Genomic DNA, 21630 nt, shown 5'->3' with positions numbered 1-21630 from the left:
CTTGGACTAGCAGCTGGGTGGAGTGCTCAGACAGGTATCTCCTGATCTTCCTGATGTTGTAGAGGGTGAATCTACACGACCGGGAGACTGCAGCAATGTGGGCTGTGAGGGAGAGCTTGTCATCCATGGTCACCCCAAGGTTCCTGGCAGAGGATGAAGGGGTCACCGTCGCAGATCCCAGGGTGATTGAGAGATCATGGGAGATGGAGGGTTTGGTCGGGATAATGAGGAGTTCTGTTTTGGCGAGGTTCAGCTGGAGGTGGTGCTCGGTCATCCAGGCGGAGATGTCTGTGAGGCAGGCCTCAATCCTAGCTGAGATCCCCGGATCGGTCGGGGGGAACGACAGGTACAGCTGCGTGTCGTCAGCGTAGCAGTGGTAGGAGAAGCCATGGGAGGTGATGATTGGTCCAAGTGAGGTCGTGTACAGGGAGAAGAGCAGGGGGCCAAGGACGGAGCCCTGTGGGACACCAGTGGAGAGCTGGCGAGGGCCTGACAGTTTGCCTCCCCAGGAGACCTGGTAGGATCTTCCCGATAGGTAGGATGAGATCCACTGGAGTCCAGTGCCAGTGATGCCTATCTCAGAAAGTCTGGAGAGCAGGATCTGGTGGTTAACCGTATCAAACGCTGCAGAAAGGTCCAGCAGAATGATGACGGATGACCTTGAAGCCGCTCTGGCAGACTGGAGGGCAGTGGTGACTGACAGGAGGGCAGTCTCTGTGGAGTGGCCAGTCTTGAAGCCCGATTTGTTGGGGTCAAGCAGGTTGTTCTGAGAGGGGAAGTTTGACAGTTGGTTAGATACAGCACGTTCAATTGTTTTTGAAAAGAAGGGTAACAGTGATACTGGTCTGTAGTTCTGGAGGACGGCAGGGTTAAGGGAGGGTTTTTTGAGTAGAGGGGTAACTCTGGCCTGTTTGAAGGCAGAGGGGAAGGTGCCGGAGGTAAGAGAGGAGTTTAAGACATGGAGAAGAAAAGTTATGATGGAGGGGGAGATTTTTTTGAAAGAGAGGGGAGGGGACAGGAGGTGGGGCGATGAGAGAGAATGAGGTCAGAGATCTCTGCCTCGGACAGGGAAGAGAAAGAGTTTAGACATTTAGTTGGGTCAGTCATGGAGGGTGAGAGGGTAGGAAAGGTGGGTTTAGGGCACCGACTGCTAATGTTGGCGACTTTTTCCTCAAAGAAGGGGGAGAATTCGTCTGCTGTCAGGGTGGAGGGAGGGGGTGGGGGAGGTGGGTTAAGAAGGGAGGAGAAGGTAGAGAAAGGTTTGTGGGGGTTTGAGGCAAAGTTAATTTTGTTCAGGAAGTAGTGGGTTTTAGCACCAGTTATGCGAGCAGAGAAGGATATGATTAGACATGGTAAAAAAAGAGACACGTGTTTGTTTCACAGGGCAAATAAAATCACAGAGAAATATCAGTCTGTTTTTGTATTCCATTATCTTCATTTATCTTTTTCATCCTGCATATTTACTTATCATTGATCTGTTGGTCTAAGATGATTCATATGAAATGTTCCAATAAAGGTAAAAAAAACACAAAGTCCAGGTTTGCGAAATATTATTTAGAAAAGGAACCTTAAGGTTCTTACACTTATCATCCAGTAAGAGAGGGCCTCTCTCCAAAACCAGACGCCAAACACACATAGGCTGGGCTATTTTGGCATTTACCAACTATTATGAAGATAGGCTCACAAAAATACTGCTCCTCCTCAGTACTCATTTGTACTAAAAACGAAAAGAAAACATGTCACTAGGTTCTGTCAATGAAGCTGGATGAACGAAGCTAAGTCATACCCTTCAGAAGGTGAGTCAGACAAGCTTCCCTGTGTGAATGTAAATTCAACATGAAGAATGATAACATGTCTTGATGTCATGTTCTGGTATACATGCCTCTAAGGCCAACACAAAACCCCTCTTCCAGAACATTTCAAATTGCTGCGACGGGACATGTATCACTGCACTTTGTGAAAACGATGTATTCCACTCGTTACATAGGAGTACAGCGTGGTTGCGTGCATTACCACAGTCGACCACTAGATGGCAGCGGTAGCCTGTGCTGCACAAATCGGTAGTAAATCAAGGCAGCCACAGACTATTTCGTTTTGGTCTGATGCTACACATCAGTCCTATCGTGATGAGTCCGCGATTTATTGTGTGATTATGCAACATAAACTCATGTAGGCCTACTCACTGACAACTCATTGATAATCTCTTCTGTGCTGTGAATTATATTCATTATTTTGGTTGTTCACAATATGTGCTTCATGTTTTGGGTACCCGCTATGTTTTTGGGGCTATCTTGTTATTATCAGTGACCTATGCACTTTGTAAAGCTCTCTCTTGGAAATCGCTTAGGATAAAAGCGTCTGCTAAATTAATGTAAATGTGATCCTTGCAGGTGTGCGCCAGCCGCCAGACCGTTATGTAGGCTAAATCTGACTTTTGAGGTAAAGGGACAACAACAATACAGATCCTCCATAGCTAATTTCCTGGCATGACTACGCTGTCTCACAAAATTTTACTATTATGATTTAAACAAAACTATTGCAGTCATTCAATGCATTCTGTGTGAAAGCAATGAAAAAAGTAGCCAGTTTAGTCCACAGACTTGTGTTATTAAGTGTGTGCTAAGAGTTTTTTGATTTCGGTATGAACAAATGTGCTAAACCCATTGTAATTTTTTGTTGTTGCTTGCCACACTGCTAATCTGTTTTCGATAGGTCACCGATTTCGGTACAACACTTGTATTGTTTGCAGTCTCAGGCAAGGGCAGAGATAGCAGAATTCAAGCGACAAACAACTGCCACTGGTAATATAACTGTAGCATCCAATCGAACTGAGAAGGCCAGAACTGATGGTTAAACGAACTTTTATTCCTTCCGTCCGTGTCATTCAACCAACGTAAGAGCTAGACAAGAACAAATAAACCGTAATTACCATTTAGTACATTTTCTCCGTATTTCTACCTAGATCTTACATTAGCAAACCGTATTACCATACATGCATCCATGCATACACATTTCAAATTGCTCAAAATACATTCATTTATATCACAAACCTTGTTCCCCTGTCGACTGTAGCTAGACATTTAATAATTTGTAAACCTTTTACAGTAATTTATGCTTTCCACCATTAGCCGTAACTTTCTTAACCTTTCTTCTTTTCTTCTCTTCTCTACGCAAACGTTCGTATAGCGTTACTTCCGCTCAAAACACGAAGTTATCACAATAAAAGCAGAGAAACCATGTATATGAGCCATGTACCATGTATATGAGCTAATCTGACCTTAACAATAACTTTATTTTCAATTTGACCAATGACCACTATGTTTTATTCTCCATCATTCAATGGATTTTGCCTATACATAAATGAACCTCGCAATGTCATTGAAGATTAAATTTAGCATTTGAAATATTTACCTACCTATCTATTGCTCATTACCTGATGTCCAGTGTCCTTGGCTCTAGCACTCACGACATCAGCATAAGGGGGGGTGCAAATGCTGAAGGAGTGAGGTTGATGCTGAACAAACTTGATGAGTACGTTTTGGGGGGTAACTCTTGCCTCATAAAATCATTCACAGCTGGGACACATAATGATTCTCTTAAAAGAGAGAACTCTAAGAGAGAATCATTAATGAGTTGTGTATCCCAACACTTCAGTTGCCAAACTTAACAAAAAATGATATTACATTGTACACTATTGTATCCATAGAGGAACTTGACTCTGAAAGTATGGTGTCAAAATGAAGACTTTAATTAGACAATCAATGACAACAGGACCATAAAACTATAAACGCTATAATATAGTCAACAACAATAAAAAAGTAAGGTATAAGTTATGCCTGTCTTGCTTGTTCTGGTTGTACATCTGGTGTATTTAGCGTGACGTACGGTGAATGAAATATAATGTAATGTCCTCAGACAGGTCTTTCCAAAGCCTAGGTGCTAATGCTAAAATCCTTAACGATACTTCAGTATTGACACAATTAGGCCAAGTGTGATCATTTGCAAGACAAGGGAATATGTTAACACATGTTGGACCACTGCATGCACAATCTCTGTAAACCCTGTAAATATACAGTACCAGTCAAATGTTTGGACGCATTTTCCCTTGAACATGTGTCCATACTTTTGACTGGTACCAAAAGTTTGGACACATTTTACCATTCTGTTACAGCATTAAAAGTATGACTAGAATGTGATACATGAAATACGAAACAAAATCCTATCAAACATGACATTAAAAGCAGTTTTGAACTATATTTACAAGAACACAACTTTTAATGATCATTTCAGGGTCGTCCTCGGTCCAACTTCCTCTTCAACTGACTGTTGAGACCACCTACCAAAGGTGTGCCCTGGTCTCTGGCTGGTTCATAAGCTTTTTCAAATATTGTTCTGGACATCTTGGTACAGTTACAAAATATTGTTGAATGATTGTTTTACATTTAGTCATTTAGCAGACGCTCTTATCCAGAGCGACTTACAGTAAGTACAGGGACATTCCCCCGAGGCAAGTAGGGTGAAGTGCCTTGCCCAAGGACACAACTTCAGTTGGCATGACCTGGAATCGAACTGGCAACCTTCGGATTACTAGCCCGATTCCCTCACCGCTCAGCCACCTGACTCCTCTTTAATATGTTAGCTTTGTGTAGATACCAAGGATGACTTGGTTATCTTTCAGGAAGAAGGAGTAGTTACTAGAACCAATATTTTAGTAAACACAACATTAAAACAAAGTAACAAACATCACACAAATATCCCTCTCATAATTCTCCACCTACTCTTGTGATAAAGGTGAAGTATTGAAGAACTTTCCTCAACAGTTCTGATCAAGATATGTTCTTTGTTCGAATTGCCACCACAACGGAGAACACAAATGGTTGCTGGAGACGTATCGTCTCAAGCAGGTCCTTTGAAGCTTGAAAGCTAGCAGGAGGGCCTCACATGCAGATTGGGGGAGGTCCTCCCCCCAACTCTCTGGTTCCTTTGCATCTGCCTTTGGTGGGTAATCAGCATACTGAGCGATTAGGTTTGTCTGATGTGGTCGCATCAGTCTCTTCAGGTGTGACAAGATGTTGGCTCTGTGTGGTCTGGCTGACCTCACTACACTTTTGTGAGAAGAGGAATGCAATAAGTCAGCGAACTGGCAGGAAGGGGTGCACAGGGTGATATGATTTGCTGCAGAGAATGTGGAAGTCAAGGCCGGTGAGCGGTACTGGATAGGTCAGATGGTGGAGCGGTTATGTAGTCGGACTGTTAATCAGAAGGTTGCTGGTTCGATACCCGGCCTGCAAAATTACGGTGTGTCCTTGGGCAAGGCAATTCACCCTACTTGCCTCGGGGAGAATGTCCCTGTACTTACTATAAGTCGTTCTGGATAAGAGCGTCTGCTAAATGTAAATGAGATGGGAGAGGAGGCCCCGACGATGACTCCTCCTGGGGCTTCTCTGACTCAGATTTCAGGTTATTATGTACAATCAATGTGTTTAATAGTGTTAACGATTGGCTAAGATTCTTGATACAATGAATATCAGTTTGACTAAAATACACGAGTAAGAGAGTAATTTGACTTACAGTGGTTTTTCTGTCTATTGTTAAAGAGGATCCTGAGACTAGCTTACAGTCATAGCCGCAAGAACATTTACATTTATTCATTTAGCAGACGCTTTTATCCAAAGCGACTTCCAAGAGAGAGCTTTACAAAGAACATATTCACATCATTCACGCCAGATCGACTTTTGAAATATATTTATTTCTCAAAATCACAAACCACATTTGACATCATATAAAAACAAAATTATATTTTGAACAATTTTATGAATAAATGTGCAAAATTTAAAACCTGTTGAAAAACTTTTTTTCAACTCATATCATTTTACATTCTCGTCCTGTCAGCAGGGGGTGCGGCAGCACCTTCAGGACCCCTAGTTCCCGCGGCCATGGCCACAGGTCAACGTGGAGGGCCAGGTGAGTGGGATCGACGCCACTGTCACTGAGCGGGATGTCAGTACAGGTCCAGTTTCAGTATCACATAACCCTCCACACTCATCAATGTATGTGTGCAGATGTATGCAGACTCCAGAACCTACATAATCATCGAAATAGCTCTGGAGAATCCCTTGGTGCCCAAGAGACTGCCAATCCAATCACCATGCCAGCCACTACATGTCTTCCTACTTCCTCCTGCTGGTGGGCAGTAGTGACCAGTGCTGACTGCAGTTGTGTCGGGCCAGGTTCTGGAGCAGTACAAGCAGTTGTTTAGAGCAGATGAAGGTGAGAGATATGGGTATGTTTTTTCCCGCTCTTTTGGCTTTTCTAAGCCACCTTTAAAAAGCAGGGTTTATAGACTCTTATGTTTAAATATAGATTCAATCATGAACATTTTTTACTAAAGAAACATAGTGGGAGCTTTTCTTCCATTGTCTCTTACTGTTTGTGTGTCTGTGTGTGTTTCTCAGTACTCTGTGGTGAAGATCGTATGGGAGAAGAGGCTGAGGACTGAGGCCTTCACTGACCCTGAGCAGCTCCAGGCCTTCCTCAGCCAGCTCCATGTGTTCCTGGTGGATGAGATGCACGTGGCTCTCAACAAGACAAAACACACCTAGTCACCACCTTAGAAGTGTCTGGAGATGTGTCACAGAGACAGTAGCAAACCAGCCTTGTGCCGTGTCATGTTTGTAATCCATTGTGTTCTTTCTCTCTCAATGTTTTCCTTGCTCTCTTGTTTCCCCCTCTCCAGACCCTATTAGTGGATGCCCAGGAGAGCCAGCCTCACCCGCTGCTAGACTGTGCCCAGCTGGGGCACTTTGCCAGGGAGGCTCAGCTGAGAGGAGACTACCAGCTGGCTTCTCAGTAATACCAGGAGGTGCACTACCACTGACCCTGGCATGAACACGCTGCCAACGCCCTCTTCAAACCTATTCATCATTATACCACATGGGTTCATTCACCATTCTGTCCCTCAGTGAACCCACCGGTGTATCAGTGGGCATTTTCTGCCAATTTTCCTGACCTGAATGATGTCGTCTTCTGGGTGTTTTGCTGACTGTACAGCGGCTGACCCAAGAGCGCAATAACCCATCCCACTGGTTTGACTACGGGGCGTTCTACATGCTGAGGGCTGACTACCTGACGGCTCAGGAGTGCTTCCACTATGCTGTGTCCGAAGACCAGGCACACCGGGACCTACATATAATATGCTGTATTTGCCTTGAAACCTAAGTCTGACTATACATGCGTTCCACACAGGTCTGACTTATCAGGGGTCTCAGCTGTGTCTCAGGGGAATGAAAGCTGTTGAAGATTTAAACAAAGCCATATCTCTTTTCACAGTGTATTCGTCTGTAGTCACGTCAACAAGTCAACAACCTCCACCCCATTAATATCTAGGGGAAAATACAACATTGCAATGAAGATCGGTTGTTATTGACTATTGTTTTATTGAAATTGTTTAAAAAAAGTCATTTTATGGTTAATGTGTATGTAATGCGTATTGTGTAGGCTAATTATATAGCCTATAATTTTGAAGAAGATCAAATTGCTATAAAGAGGAGTTGTATGCCATAAAAGTGTTTTGTGTTTCTCCAGTAAAAATAAACCTGAGAAACATACACCTCTTACCAAATGATCAACTTTACATATGCAAAGTGGACATTATGACAGACAAAAGGTTTCATTTATATGTGAAAGCTGCAGATCCCCTACTGGCCAATACTTGATCATGGGTGGAGACTAGACAGAGGAGACACCTTCAGGCTCCAGAGAGACTACAGAGACTCAACCAGAGAGACTACAGAGACTCAACCAGAGAGACTACAGAGAGAGACTCAATCATAGAGAGACTCAACAAGAAACAGCAGTAACCAGACAGAGGATCAACCAGAGAGAAACAAGCTTCCAGAAACTAGATACAGGATCCAGAGAGACCAGACAGAGAACAAAGAGAGAGCTGAGTTATGGAGACACATCACTGTTACACAAGTGGGAAGAGCCTTTCCTCACCCAGTAACCTCAAGAGGCACATGAGGATCCACACTGGAGAGAAGCCCTACAGCTGTGACCTCTGTGGTAAAACCTTTAGCCAGGTTAGCAGTTACACAGATCACCGCAGGATCCACACTGGAGAGAAGCCCTACAGCTGTGACCTCTGTGATAAAACCTTTAGCCATGCTGGCAGCTTAAGAGGTCACCACAAGATCCACAATGGAGAGAAGCCCTGCAGCTGTGACCTTTGTGGTAAAACCTTTAGCCGGGCTGACACTTTCAGAGCTCATAGCAGGATTCACACTGGAGAGAAGCCCTACAGCTGTGACCTCTGTAGTAAAACCTTTAGACTGACTGGGGATTTAACAGTTCACCTCAGAATCCACACAGGAGAGAAGCCCTACAGCTGTGACCACTGTGGTAAAACCTTTAGCCATGCTAGCAGTTACACAGATCACGGCAGGATCCACACTGGCGACAAGCCCTACAGCTGTGATCTCTGTGGTAAAACCTTTAGCCATGCTAGCAGTTACACAGATCACGGCAGGATCCTCACTGGAGATAAGCCCTACAGCTGTGACCTCTGTGGTAAAACCTTTAATCAGGCTGCCCATTTCAGAGTTCATAGCAGGATCCACACTGGAGAGAAGCCCTACAGCTGTGACCTCTGTGGTAAAACCTTTAGCCGTGCTAGCAGTTACACAGATCATCGCAGGATCCACACTGGAGAGAAGCCCTACAGCTGTGACCTCTGTGGTAAAACTTTTAGTCAGGCTGCCCATTTCAGAGTTCATAGCAGGATCCACACTGGAGAGAAGCCCTACAGCTGTGACCTCTGTGATAAAACCTTTAGCCATGCTGGCAGCTTAAGAGGTCACCGCAGGATCCACACTGGAGAGAAGCCCTACAGCTGTGACCTCTGTGGTAAAACCTTCAAACAGAATAGGGAATTGACAGCTCACCGCAGAATCCACACTGGAGAGAAGCCCTACAGCTGTGACCTCTGTGGTAAAACCTGTAGACAGCCCTCTCTGCAGCCCTTCAGAGTGTCTGTGTATTTGACCCATTTGTTGAGTAAGATTGGTTGGTTTATTATTTCTTTAATTACAAGAGCTGTTGAGGCTCATGCAGGTTGTTCTTGAAACTGTATCTGTACTAAGGAATACAATACTTAGTAGTTATGATGAAGACGGATAATTGTGTTGTCGGGCTGTATTTGCAGAGACCTGAATAATACAGCCCCTTTGTCACTGGTCACCCAGACACTCGTCTGAGACAGTCGGTGATTTGCATGAATGTTAAAATGACAATCACACTTTAATGACACACCTCTGGAAAGGTGGTCTCAACAGTCGAAGAGGAAGGTGGACCGAGGAAGACTCTGAAATTATCATTAAAAGTTGTGTTCTTGTAAATATAGTTCTAAACAGTTTTTAACGTTGTGTTTGATAGGATTTTGTTTCCTTTTTTTATGTATCACATTCTAGTAATACTTTTAATGTTGTAACATGTATATTTACAGGATTTACAGAGATTGTGCATGCAGTGGTCCAACATGTGTTAACTTATTCCCTTGCCTTGCAAAGGAATCACACTTGGCCTATTTGTGTCAATACTGAATGATCGTTAAGGATTTTAGCATTAGCACCTAGGCTTTGGAAAGACCAGTCTGAGGACATTACATTATTAATACACCAGATTGTGCACGTAGAAAGTACTGCAGAAGATCAAGAACCAGAACAAGCAAGACAGGCATAGACATTTTGACACCATACTTTCAGAGTCAAATTCCTCTATGGATAAAATGTTGTACAATGTTATATCATTGTATGTTAAGTTTGGCAACTGAAGTGTTGAGATACACAACTCATTAATGATTCTTTCTTTTACAGTTCTCTCTTTTTAGAGAATCATTAAGTGTCCCAGAGCTGTTGACTCATAGGATGAAACCAGAAGATATACAGTCTATCTCAATGCCAGGAACTTCTCTCTGTGTGTGTGTTTGTGTGCTTGTGTTTGTCTGTATTTTATTGAATGGGCTTTTAGGGCAGCAAGTTTCCCATGATTGGGATGGTGCTCGGGACCCACGTCCAGCATGTTTTAGATGTTCCCTGGTCAAACACACCTGATTTAAATGAATGTTTGTTATCAGGCTTCTCCTGAGCTTCATAACAACCCATTCATTAGAATCGGGTGTGTTGGAGCAGGGAAACTGGCAGGACAGTGAGTCCCGAGAAATACAGGGTTGAGAAATACTGACTTAGAGTATGTTCTTATTACAGCAGGGCAGTAAAATAGTCATTTCTAGTGTTTTCTGTATCATTTGTGTATTTTTGTATTCAGCTTTTTAATTTAAATGATTACGGGTGGGGCTCTCCAAGTTCACAAGGGTTTTGCACAGACACACATCAGCTATTTTGAAGCCACAACCATCAATGTTTAACATTTATAGTGACTCCTATCAGCTGTTATCATGCCGGTTGACAGGTTCACTGTGTTTACTGCTGAGAGATTTAGGCAAAACAGCTTGGTATTAGTAGTAGTAGTATTGGTAATTATTATACTGTACTATGGGACCATTGATTGACAGTTTCAGTGAGAAAGATTTCTGTTTCTTCCTCCTGCCTATGTTTGATGATGTCACAATGGGGGTTCATGATGACATCATCATAGCAGATAGCTTGGGTTACAGTTGAATGTTTGTGCATGACTTTTCTAGATTTCTACCTCGATCTGTACTGACACTTTTACAAGAAGAATGCTATCCTGAATCTGTTAGTTCCTTTTTCATGTGCTCTTGTTATTTATGCTACATATTTAGGAGTTGTGCTCAAAAATCGATTCATTATTGAGTCGATATTTAAAATAAGTTCCAGAAGTTGAAATCATCCTTCGGTATATATATGATGATAGGTGTCTTAGTTTTTGTAATTTGCGTTACTCTACTGATTCAAAGGAGCGATAGGCCTTCTTGGCAGACAACTTTTCTGATTAGAATTCAGCAACGTTTCAACTTTTCCATTACTCTGCTTTAGGTTTTATGGTTGCTTTGGTTTCAGATTATTGCTAATTAGGCCCAGCCTTTTTTTATCAAGCTTCAGGTGACAAGACCAGAAAATGATGCATGTCGGCAATATATTGTAGAAAATGACTATTTACACAGTTATTTTGCTTTTGAGAATATTGTGCTGTTTATTACAAATCAACCTTTTGGGCACTTCAGGACATGCCGTAAACCAAGTCATTTTCTTACTTGAAGATACATGCGCCGTGTTTTTGCCATGAAATATCCCTATGTTAGAAAAACATCAGAGAATGAAATGTCCAGCGGGCGAGTCAGAATTTTTTCACAATAGCTATGATGTCACAAAGCAATGTGTCATTTCTAATGTGTCATATCTGTTGGTCATAATGAGTAAAATAACTATAAAAGTCTATGTCAACACTGCAGTCACTTTCCTTTCCAACAGAACAGAGAAGATGAGCGGATTTACAGAAAAGAAGCGGATGGATAAGAAAAAGAAAGAACGGACACCGGCGGTAAAAAGCGGGCCACAGATACTGGCTGAACAGAGATGGGCCCGGAAGATGCAGGCAGCAAAGAAGGATGCTGAAACGAGGTTTATAATTAAAAGGTGGGTAGACCTGAAAAATACCTTACAAAAGCCGCCTGAAAAGAGGCTGGCAGAGCTAAGGGAGGCAGAGAAAAGGCTGGCAGAAGACAGTCTGGACATGCAGAGGCAGGAGAGGTGGAGAGAGTGGAGGCAGAAGGAGCGAGAGCTGTGGGAGGCAGAGCAGAGACAGAAAGAGCAGGAGCTCAACTCCTCCAAGAAGAAACTTGAAGATCTGCAGGAGACCAAGACACCTCACACACAGGTGCTTAAGTCTCCTACCATCTTGGAGGAGTTGAAGATGTTGGATGAACTGCTTGAGGAGGTAAGACTACATGCCAACATGTCATTTGTTTTTTACTTCAGAAAAGTTGGGTTTTCCATTACAGTGCTAACAATTTTCTTGTTTCCAACACAGACAGCAGATATCCAACTTCCATCAATGTCCCCCATCCATCAGCCAGTCTCCCCAACCCCCACACCCCTCCTACTGGGTAAAGATGGAGCATACTTGGGCCTCACCACCACCAAACCCCTGGAAGCTCAGGCCAGGCACCCCCACGGGGTCAAGCATCCCACCTGCACACCTCTTCCTAAGGACACTCAAATCTACACCCACCCCTTGGCCAACCAGGAGGAAGGATTAGAGAGTGGACTGGCGAAGATGCAAGTACTGGAGGCATCTGTTGAGGAGAGTTCCAACAGTGACATATTGACAAAAATTGAGAATGAGATAAAGGCTGAGGAGGGGAAAGCAGCAAAGAAAGAGAGGGAGTTCATAGAAAAGCAGAAGAAAGCAGAAAAGCTGGCGCAGGAGAAGATGGAGAAGAAACAGAGGAAGCAGCTGGAGCAGGCAGAAAAAAGAAACATGGAGATTCAAACAAAGCTGGAGAATGAGAGACGCAAAATGAAAGATCTAGAAAGGAAAGAGATGCAAAGGTTAGCAGAAGAGCAAAGAAAGGAAATGAAGAAGAAAGAAAAGGAAGAGAAAAAGGCAGAAAACGCAAAACTGGGGTCTTTGCCAAAACGTGGCTTCTTCGAGAAGATAAAGAGGGCCTTTCATTTCCACTGATAAGAGAGACTTTCCATCTACGGTAACACCAACTGTGACAAACATCAGGGACTGCCCTCCTTTCTGTCATCACCATGTCAGCAAGGGTTTTTTTCTGCTAACCCTTCCAAACAAGAAAGTTAAACGTCTACACCTTTGCTCAGTCATTTGGATCACTGGCACACTTACCAACTTTCAACAATTGTTGAAAGAACAAGACCCTTGAGGAACCTTTGGAGGTTCCTCAATTTGAAACTGTGGAGGAACCTCTTATGGTGCTTTGAGGAACTTTCAAGAAAATGTTCTTAGACGAACCCCTTCACATTGAAGAACTTTTTGAAGCTCTGTGAAGAACCTTTATAGAAGTTGTGTTGTAGTAGTAGTAGTAGTAGTATTAATAGTAGTAGTAGTAGTAGTATTAATAGTAGTAGTAGTAGTAATAGTAGTAGTAGTAGTAGTAGTAGTAGTAGTAGTATTAATAGTAGTAGTAGTAGTAGTAGTATTAATAGTAGTAGTAGTAGTAATAGTAGTAGTAGTAGTAGTAGTATTAATAGTAGTAGTAGTAGTAATAGTAGTAGTAGTAGTAGTAGTAGTAGTAGTAGTATTAATAGTAGTAGTAGTAGTAGTAGTATTAATAGTAGTAGTAGTAGTAATAGTAGTAGTAGTAGTAGTAGTAGTAGTATTAATAGTAGTAGTAGTAGTAATAGTAGTAGTAGTAGTAGTAGTAGTAGTAGCAGTACTAGTAATAACAGTAATAACAGTAGTAACAATAATAACAATAATAAAGCTGAAACAGCAGATATTTTGAAGCATCTTTTTATTTACATATCAGACTTTTGAAAAGTATACAACAATAACGATTCTGGGTTGATCCTTTCTAATTTGCAAAAATAGTTAAATAGAAATCTCAATGAATACAAAATATTACATTATACATTTAGAGCTGACTTGATACCAACCATGCACTGCATACAAATTAGTCTTATTTACATTCTCTGCGCATTTAACTCCAAAGATGAAATAGATCCCCAGTAGGGCACCAACTCCCATTGAGATGTCCTCGACCTTCGCAATGTCCTTTCCATCCATGTGAAGACAAATTTCACATTCAGCACTTAAGGGGTTCCCACTCACGAGCAGCACAGGGGTAGGAGCCTTTTCCATCTATGAAAAGCCCACAACAAATTCAGTATCTTCCATGAATACATGAGATTTACAATGTGGTTTTCAAGCACTCTCTGTTTTATTGAACTGAATTAAAGAATTAGTCAGTCTGACTGTCAGTGCATCTGATTGGAAAGTTATCTGAACATAAATTATATTATTCACCCAATTATATGCAATAAAAAATACATCTCTTATACTATGAGAAATAATGTATTTGCAAGACTTTTAAGTAACAAAAAAAATCCCACAAAATCCACCAAGCATGATGGGAGTGGGATGTATTTCTGTACTCACCTATCAATATGAACCACACCAAAGGAGTAATACACTCCAGATTTCCATTAAAACAAACAAAACACAAGAGGCATACAAGATCCCTACCTATGAAAACTATGAATGACTGGTGATGCTCTTACCTTGTCAATTACATAGAGCCTGTCTGGATTTTCATGGAACAGGTAGGGGAGAAATCTGTATTGCAACGGTGTGTCCTAAAAGGAAAAAACACAACTTGATCAGTTTTTATAGCAATTATGGCATAATGTATTTGAAGAACATCAAATACAATTCAAAGTTCTAAATACCTGTGTGTCTCCTCACACTCCTGACTGAGAGCTCTCTGATACTGGAGTAGAATCTCCTTGCCCAGGCTGCTTCTTTTGGCCTCTGCAACAATTTTGTCTGCTGCTTTCCCAAAGCCTTCCAGCAACCTCTTATCCACATTAATTTTATAGATGTGCTCAGTTTCAGCGAATATCTAAAAGAGTATTTATATACATAAAAAATGTGTTTGGAAGATAAATCTTATTACAAATTGTACATTAACTACATTAAGTTGTACATTAACTCCATGCAGGGTTTGAACTCACAATGCTGATATGCTGTAAAGCTGGGAACTCCTGAAGAATGTCACTGGTGGAGTGGCTTTGAATGAAGCAGACTCTCTCAGCAAAGGTCCTCTTCATGTTCTCCTTCAGGATGTCCATTTTTGGATGGGCTTTTTTGCACTCCTCTTTCATTCTCGCGACATGCTTCTCAAGTCTGTTCTTGTTACAGCAGGGCAGTAAAATAGTAATTTCTAGTGTTTTCTGTATTATTTGTGTATTTTTGTATTCAGATTTTAAATTTAAATGATTACGGGTGGGGCTCTCCAAGTTCACAAGGGGTTTTGCAAAGACACACATCTGCTATTTTGACGCCACAACCATCAATGTTTAACATTTATTTATTATATTGTACTATTGGACCATTGATTGACATTGGAGTCAGGTGGCTGAGCGGTTAGGGAATCGGGCTAGTAATCTGAAGGTTGCCAGTTAGATTCCCGGCCGTGCCAAATGACGTTGTGTCCTTGAGCAAGGCACTTCACCCTACTTGCCTCGTGGGGAATGTCCCTGTACTTACTGTAAGTCGCTCTGGATAAGAGCGTCTGCTAAATGACTAAATGTAAATGTACATTTTCAGTGAGAAGGATTTCCATTTCTTTCTCCTGCCTATGTTTGATGATGTCACAATGGGGGTCCATGATGACATCAACATAGCAGATAGCTTGGGTTACAGGTGAATGTTTGTGCATGACTTTGTTAGAATCACTGTAGAGAGTGAGACAGCGTAGTCCTGCCAGGAAAATAGCAATCGATTTACATAACGGTCTGGCGGATGGCTCACACCTGCAATGATCACAATGTAGACTTACAATATAAATTGGTGTGTGAGTGTTGCCAATGAATATAATTCACAGCACACAAGACATTCTCGATGAGTTGACAGTGAGTACATGAGCATCTGTTGCACATCTGTACAGGCTACCGCTGCCATCTAGTGGTAGACTGTGGTAATGCACACAACCAGACCGTGTTTTATGTCATGTGTGGAATAAATTGTTTATGAAATCCCCACCCGAGGCCACGAAAGGCAGTGATACACGTCCCGTCGCAGCACCTTAAAATGTTCTAGAAGAGGGGTCTTGTGTTGTCCTCAGAGGCATGTATACCAGAACATTTCCCATCACAGCTCGTATCAGATTCAAGACTCTGGTACTGACCTTCCTAGCGGTGAACGGGACTGCACCCGACTACATCAAGTCTCTCCTCCAGCCTTACACCCCCACCCGCCACCTACGGTCTTCTTCTGACAACCGTCTGGTGGTCCCACCGCTCAAGAGCGCCCGGTCCCAACACAAGCTCTTCTCCTGTCTGGCCCCCCAATGGTGGAATCAACTCCCCACCTCCATCAGAGACACTGACTGTCTCCCCACCTTCAAGAAAAGGCTCAAGACGCACTTGTTCCGGGAGTACAACGGCACTTAGGAATGATTGGCTGGACCTGATGTTAGTTTCCTCCAGGATCACAATGACTCTTATTGAGAGACTTGTTGCACTTGTTAGTTTGTTGTAACTGTCTTAAATGATTGTACTCGCCGTGAAATATATTACTGTTGACTACAGACCTCTGACCTACCCTAGTGTCACAGGCATTTCCTAGTCGCACCTGACAAATAACTAACTTATGGCCATAAAGGCATAAGACAACCGCAGACCTATTCAAGGGTTACACATTTTTAGGTTTGCAATCCCAAACAGCATTCCCTCTGATTACTGAAAACCTTTCCAGCTGGTTCTCACCCCCACTAACCCTCTTTACTGCTGCTTTGGGCTTGTATCCCCAGTCATATGGGCTAGTATTCCATCCTCTATCGCTCCAACACTCACAGTGTCTGGTTACTCCTACAGATGCTCTGAAATAAAAATGCTGTCTGCCAGATGCTCTTAAATAAAAATGCTGTTCTTTACAATAAAAATTACATCAGGGATCTATTATGATCTATCTTTGAGTTTGTATCAACGTTTTTCTCAACTCCAAGTGTCTTTACAGGGTCAATTTGGTTCTAGCAGCCTTTGGTCACAGGCCTAACAGCAGTTTACAGACACTCACTCCTAAAGCTACTGGGTCGTAAGCTATGCAGATTTTGTTTAAACAGGCTCTGCTTACCTTGTTATGATCCGCCGCCCTGCTACCTTACTCTGCCTGCTGGGTCCCCTTCTCAGGGACCTACTCGTCCAGATCTCTATCCCCCAAACACATTTAGTTGAAGTTCTAATTTGGGTGGAGAAGAAAACAAGATTAAATGCCAGACCAAGTTTTTTATAGTTAAATAAGATAAGAAATTATGCAAATCAAACAATGAATACAATACACCATGGTGCCTCAATCTAGATCGGCGATACCAGTCAATGTTACCAGTCTCGTTTTGTAGAGTAGAGAAGACAAAGGCCTTTGTGAGAACAGTCTTGTCAGAAGTCTTAGAGAGAGTTCTGCCTAGCCAAGTTCTGCCTGAGCCCAACAGGGCACACAGGTCTTGTACCCCTCCTGAGAGGGAGAAGTTTGTCAGGTGGTTCGGTCACCAGACGATATCCTCATCCTATTAGGTTTCAGAAGGAGTTTGTGGGCAGTGAAGAGGTCTGTCCTTAAACCACAGATCAGTTTACAATAATTAAAGATAATGATTACCTCATTACTTTGATACTGTTTGAAATGCTCTGGATATAATAAACAGTATAAGTTTGATCTATACCCTGCTAAATTAATCTCAGTTGAACATAACCTGTTCTGTTTTGGCGAGGTTCAGCTGGAGGTGGTGCTCGGTCATCCAGGCGGAGATGTCTGTGAGGCAGGCCTCAATCCTAGCTGAGATCCCCGGATCGGTCGGGGGGAACGACAGGTACAGCTGCGTGTCGTCAGCGTAGCAGTGGTAGGAGAAGCCATGGGAGGTGATGATTGGTCCAAGTGAGGTCGTGTACAGGGAGAAGAGCAGGGGGCCAAGGACGGAGCCCTGTGGGACACCAGTGGAGAGCTGGCGAGGGCCTGACAGTTTGCCTCCCCAGGAGACCTGGTAGGATCTTCCCGATAGGTAGGATGAGATCCACTAGAGTGCAGTGCCAGTGATGCCTATCTCAGAAAGTCTGGAGAGCAGGATCTGGTGGTTAACCGTATCAAACGCTGCAGAAAGGTCCAGCAGAATGATGACGGATGACCTTGAAGCCGCTCTGGCAGACTGGAGGGCAGTGGTGACTGACAGGAGGGCAGTCTCTGTGGAGTGGCCAGTCTTGAAGCCCGATTTGTTGGGGTCAAGCAGGTTGTTCTGAGAGGGGAAGTTTGACAGTTGGTTAGATACAGCACGTTCAATTGTTTTTGAAAAGAAGGGTAACAGTGATACTGGTCTGTAGTTCTGGAGGACGGCAGGGTTAAGGGAGGGTTTTTTGAGTAGAGGGGTAACTCTGGCCTGTTTGAAGGCAGAGGGGAAGGTGCCGGAGGTAAGAGAGGAGTTTAAGACATGGAGAAGAAAAGTTATGATGGAGGGGGAGATTTTTTTGAAAGAGAGGGGAGGGGACAGGAGGTGGGGCGATGAGAGAGAATGAGGTCAGAGATCTCTGCCTCGGACAGGGAAGAGAAAGAGTTTAGACATTTAGTTGGGTCAGTCATGGAGGGTGAGAGGGTAGGAAAGGTGGGTTTAGGGCACCAACTGCTAATGTTGGCGACTTTTTCCTCAAAGAAGGGGGAGAATTCGTCTGCTGTCAGGGTGGAGGGAGGGGGTGGGGGAGGTGGGTTAAGAAGGGAGGAGAAGGTAGAGAAAGGTTTGTGGGGGTTTGAGGCAAAGTTAATTTTGTTCAGGAAGTAGTGGGTTTTAGCACCAGTTATGCGAGCAGAGAAGGATATGATTAGACATGGTAAAAAAAGAGACACGTGTTTGTTTCACAGGGCAAATAAAATCACAGAGAAATATCAGTCTGTTTTTGTATTCCATTTATTCCATTATCTTCATTTATCTTTTTCATCCTGCATATTTACTTATCATTGATCTGTTGGTCTAAGATGATTCATATGAAATGTTCCAATAAAGGTAAAAAAAACACAAAGTCCAGGTTTGCGAAATATTATTTAGAAAAGGAACCTTAAGGTTCTTACACTTATCATCCAGTAAGAGAGGGCCTCTCTCCAAAACCAGACGCCAAACACACATAGGCTGGGCTATTTTGGCATTTACCAACTATTATGAAGATTATGAAGACCCTTCAGAAGGTGAGTCAGACAAGCTTCCCTGTGTGAATGTAAATTCAACATGAAGAATGAAAACATGTCTTGATGTCATGTTCTGGTATACATGCCTCTAAGGCCAACACAAAACCCCTCTTCCAGAACATTTTAAATTGCTGCGACGGGACGTGTGTCACTGCACTTTGTGAAAACGATGTATTCCACTCGTTACATAGGAGTACAGCGTGGTAGCGTGCATTACCACAGCCGACCACTAGATGGCAGCGGTAGCCTGTGCTGCACAAATCGGTAGTAAATCAAGGCAGCCACAGACTATTTCGTTTTGGTCTGATGCTACACATCAGTCCTATCGTGATGAGTCCGCGATTTATTGTGTGATTATGCAACATAAACTCATGTAGGCCTACTCACTGACAACTCATTGATAATCTCTTCTGTGCTGTGAATTATATTCATTATTTTGGTTGTTCACAATATGTGCTTCATGTTTTGGGTACTCGCTATGTTTTTGGGGCTATCTTGTTATTATCAGTGACCTATGCACTTTGTAAAGCTCTCTCTTGGAAATCGCTTTGGATAAAAGCGTCTGCTAAATTAATGTAAGTGTGATCCTTGCAGGTGTGCGCCAGCCGCCAGACCGTTATGTAGGCTAAATCTGACTTTTGAGGTAAAGGGACAACAACAATACAGCTAATTTCCTGGCACGACTACGCTGTCTCACAAAATTTAACTATTATGATATAAACAAAACTATTGCAGTCATTCAATGCATTCTGTGTGAAAGCAATGAAAAAAGTAGCCAGTTTAGTCCACAGACTTGTGTTAAGTGTGTGCTAAGAGTTTTTTGATTTCGGTATGAACAAATGTGCTAAACCCATTGTAATTTTTTGTTGTTGCTTGCCACACTGCTAATCTGTTTTCGATAGGTCACCGATTTCGGTACAACACTTGTATTGTTTGCAGTCTCAGGCAAGGGCAGAGATAGCAGAATTCAAGCGACAAACAACTGCCACTGGTAATATAACTGTAGCATCCAATTGAACTGAGAAGGCCAGAACTGATGGTTAAACGAACTTTTATTCCTTCCGTCCGTGTCATTCAACCACCGTAAGAGCTAGACAAGAACAAATAAACCGTAATTACCATTTAGTACATTTTCTCTGTATTTCTAGCTAGATCTTACATTAGCAACCCGTATTAGCATACGTTCCATACATTAGCATAACCGTATTACCATACATTCCATGCATATACATTTCAAATTGCTCAAAATACATTCATTTATATCACAAACCTTGTTCCCCTATCGACTGTAGCTAGACATTTAATAATTTGTAAACCTTTTACAGTAATTTATGCTTTCCACCATTAGCCGTAACTTTCTTAACCTTTCTTCTTTTCTTCTCTTCTCTACGCAAACGTTCGTATAGCGTTACTTCCGCTCAAAACACGAAGTTATCACAATAAAAGCAGAGAAACCATGTATATGAGCCACGTACCATGTATATGAGCTAATCTGACCTTTACAATAACTTTATTTTCAATTTGACCAATGACCATTATTTTTTATTCTCCATCATTCAATGGATTTTTCCTATACATAAATGAACCTAGCAATGTCATTGCAGATTCAATTTAGCATTTGAAATATTTACCTACCTACCTATCTATCGCTTATTACCTGATGTCCAGTGTCCTTGGCTCGAGCACTCACGACATCAGCATAACGGGGGTGCAAATGCTGAAGGGGTGACGTTGACGCCCAACAAACGTGATTGGTACGTTTTCTGGGGTAACTCTTGCCTCATAAAATCATTCACAGCTGGGACACATAATGATTCTCTTAAAAGAGAGAATCATTAATGAGTTGTGTATCTCAACACTTCAGTGTCAAAATGAAGACTTTAATTAGACAATCAATGACAACAAGACCATAAAACTATAAACACTATAATATAGTCAACAACAATAAAAAAGTAAGGTATAATTTATGCCTGTCTTGCTTGTTCTGGTTGTACATCTGGTGTATTTAGCGTGACGTACGGTGAATGAAATATAATGTAATGTCCTCAGACAGGTCTTTCCAAAGCCTAGGTGCTAATGCTAAAATCCTTAACGATACTTCAGTATTGACACATTAGGCCAAATTAGGCCAAGTGTGATTCATTTGCAAGACAAGGGACTATGTTAACACATGTTGGACCACTGCATGCACAATCTCTGTAAACCCTGTAAATATACAGTACCCCCTTGAACATGTCCAAACTTTTGGTACCAGTCAAAAGTATGGACACATTTGAACATTCTGTTACAACATTAAAAGTATGACTAGAATGTGATACATGAAATAGGAAACAAAATCCTATCAAACATGACATTAAAAGCTGTTTTGAACTATATTTACAAGAACACAACTTTTAATGATCTTTTCAGAGTCGTCCTCGGTCCAACTTCCTCTTCAACTGTTGAGACCACCTTTCCAGAGGTGTGTCATTAAAGTGTGATTGTCATTTGAGCAAATCAACGACTGTCCCAGACGAGTGTCTGGGTGACCAGTGACAATGGGGCTGTATTATTCAGGTCTCTGCCAATACAGCCCTACAACACAATTATCAGTCTTCATCAGAACTACTAAGTATTGTATTCCTTAAAGTACAGACACAGTTTCAATAAAATGCATGTGATGTCCCAGTAGGTGCAGGCAAGTAGTTCTTCCAGCTGTGGGTCATACAGAAGTTCTTTCGGGTGGTGACTGCTGGGACAACA

At 42.3% G+C, this 21630-nt stretch overlaps 1 protein-coding gene across 1 annotated transcript in view; it reads left to right on the top strand.

The window, feature by feature from the left end:
- LOC136939102 (zinc finger protein 208-like) overlaps nt 1-12663 on the top strand; it is a 56465-nt gene extending 43802 nt beyond the window's left edge. The window contains exons 7-10 of the mRNA XM_067231976.1: nt 8013-8181; nt 8602-9028; nt 11451-11916; nt 12010-12663. Coding sequence (XP_067088077.1) covers nt 8013-8181; nt 8602-9028; nt 11451-11916; nt 12010-12663 — 1716 coding nt within the window. The remainder of the gene's footprint in view (nt 1-8012; nt 8182-8601; nt 9029-11450; nt 11917-12009) is intronic.
- Nucleotides 12664-21630: the final 8967 nt, after the last annotated feature.

The sequence above is a fragment of the Osmerus mordax genome, chromosome 3 (assembly GCF_038355195.1).
Source record: "Osmerus mordax isolate fOsmMor3 chromosome 3, fOsmMor3.pri, whole genome shotgun sequence".
NCBI lineage: Eukaryota > Metazoa > Chordata > Actinopteri > Osmeriformes > Osmeridae > Osmerus > Osmerus mordax.
The sequence above is the reverse complement of the archived record's forward strand: the minus strand, read 5'-3'. Positions and strand labels throughout refer to the sequence as shown.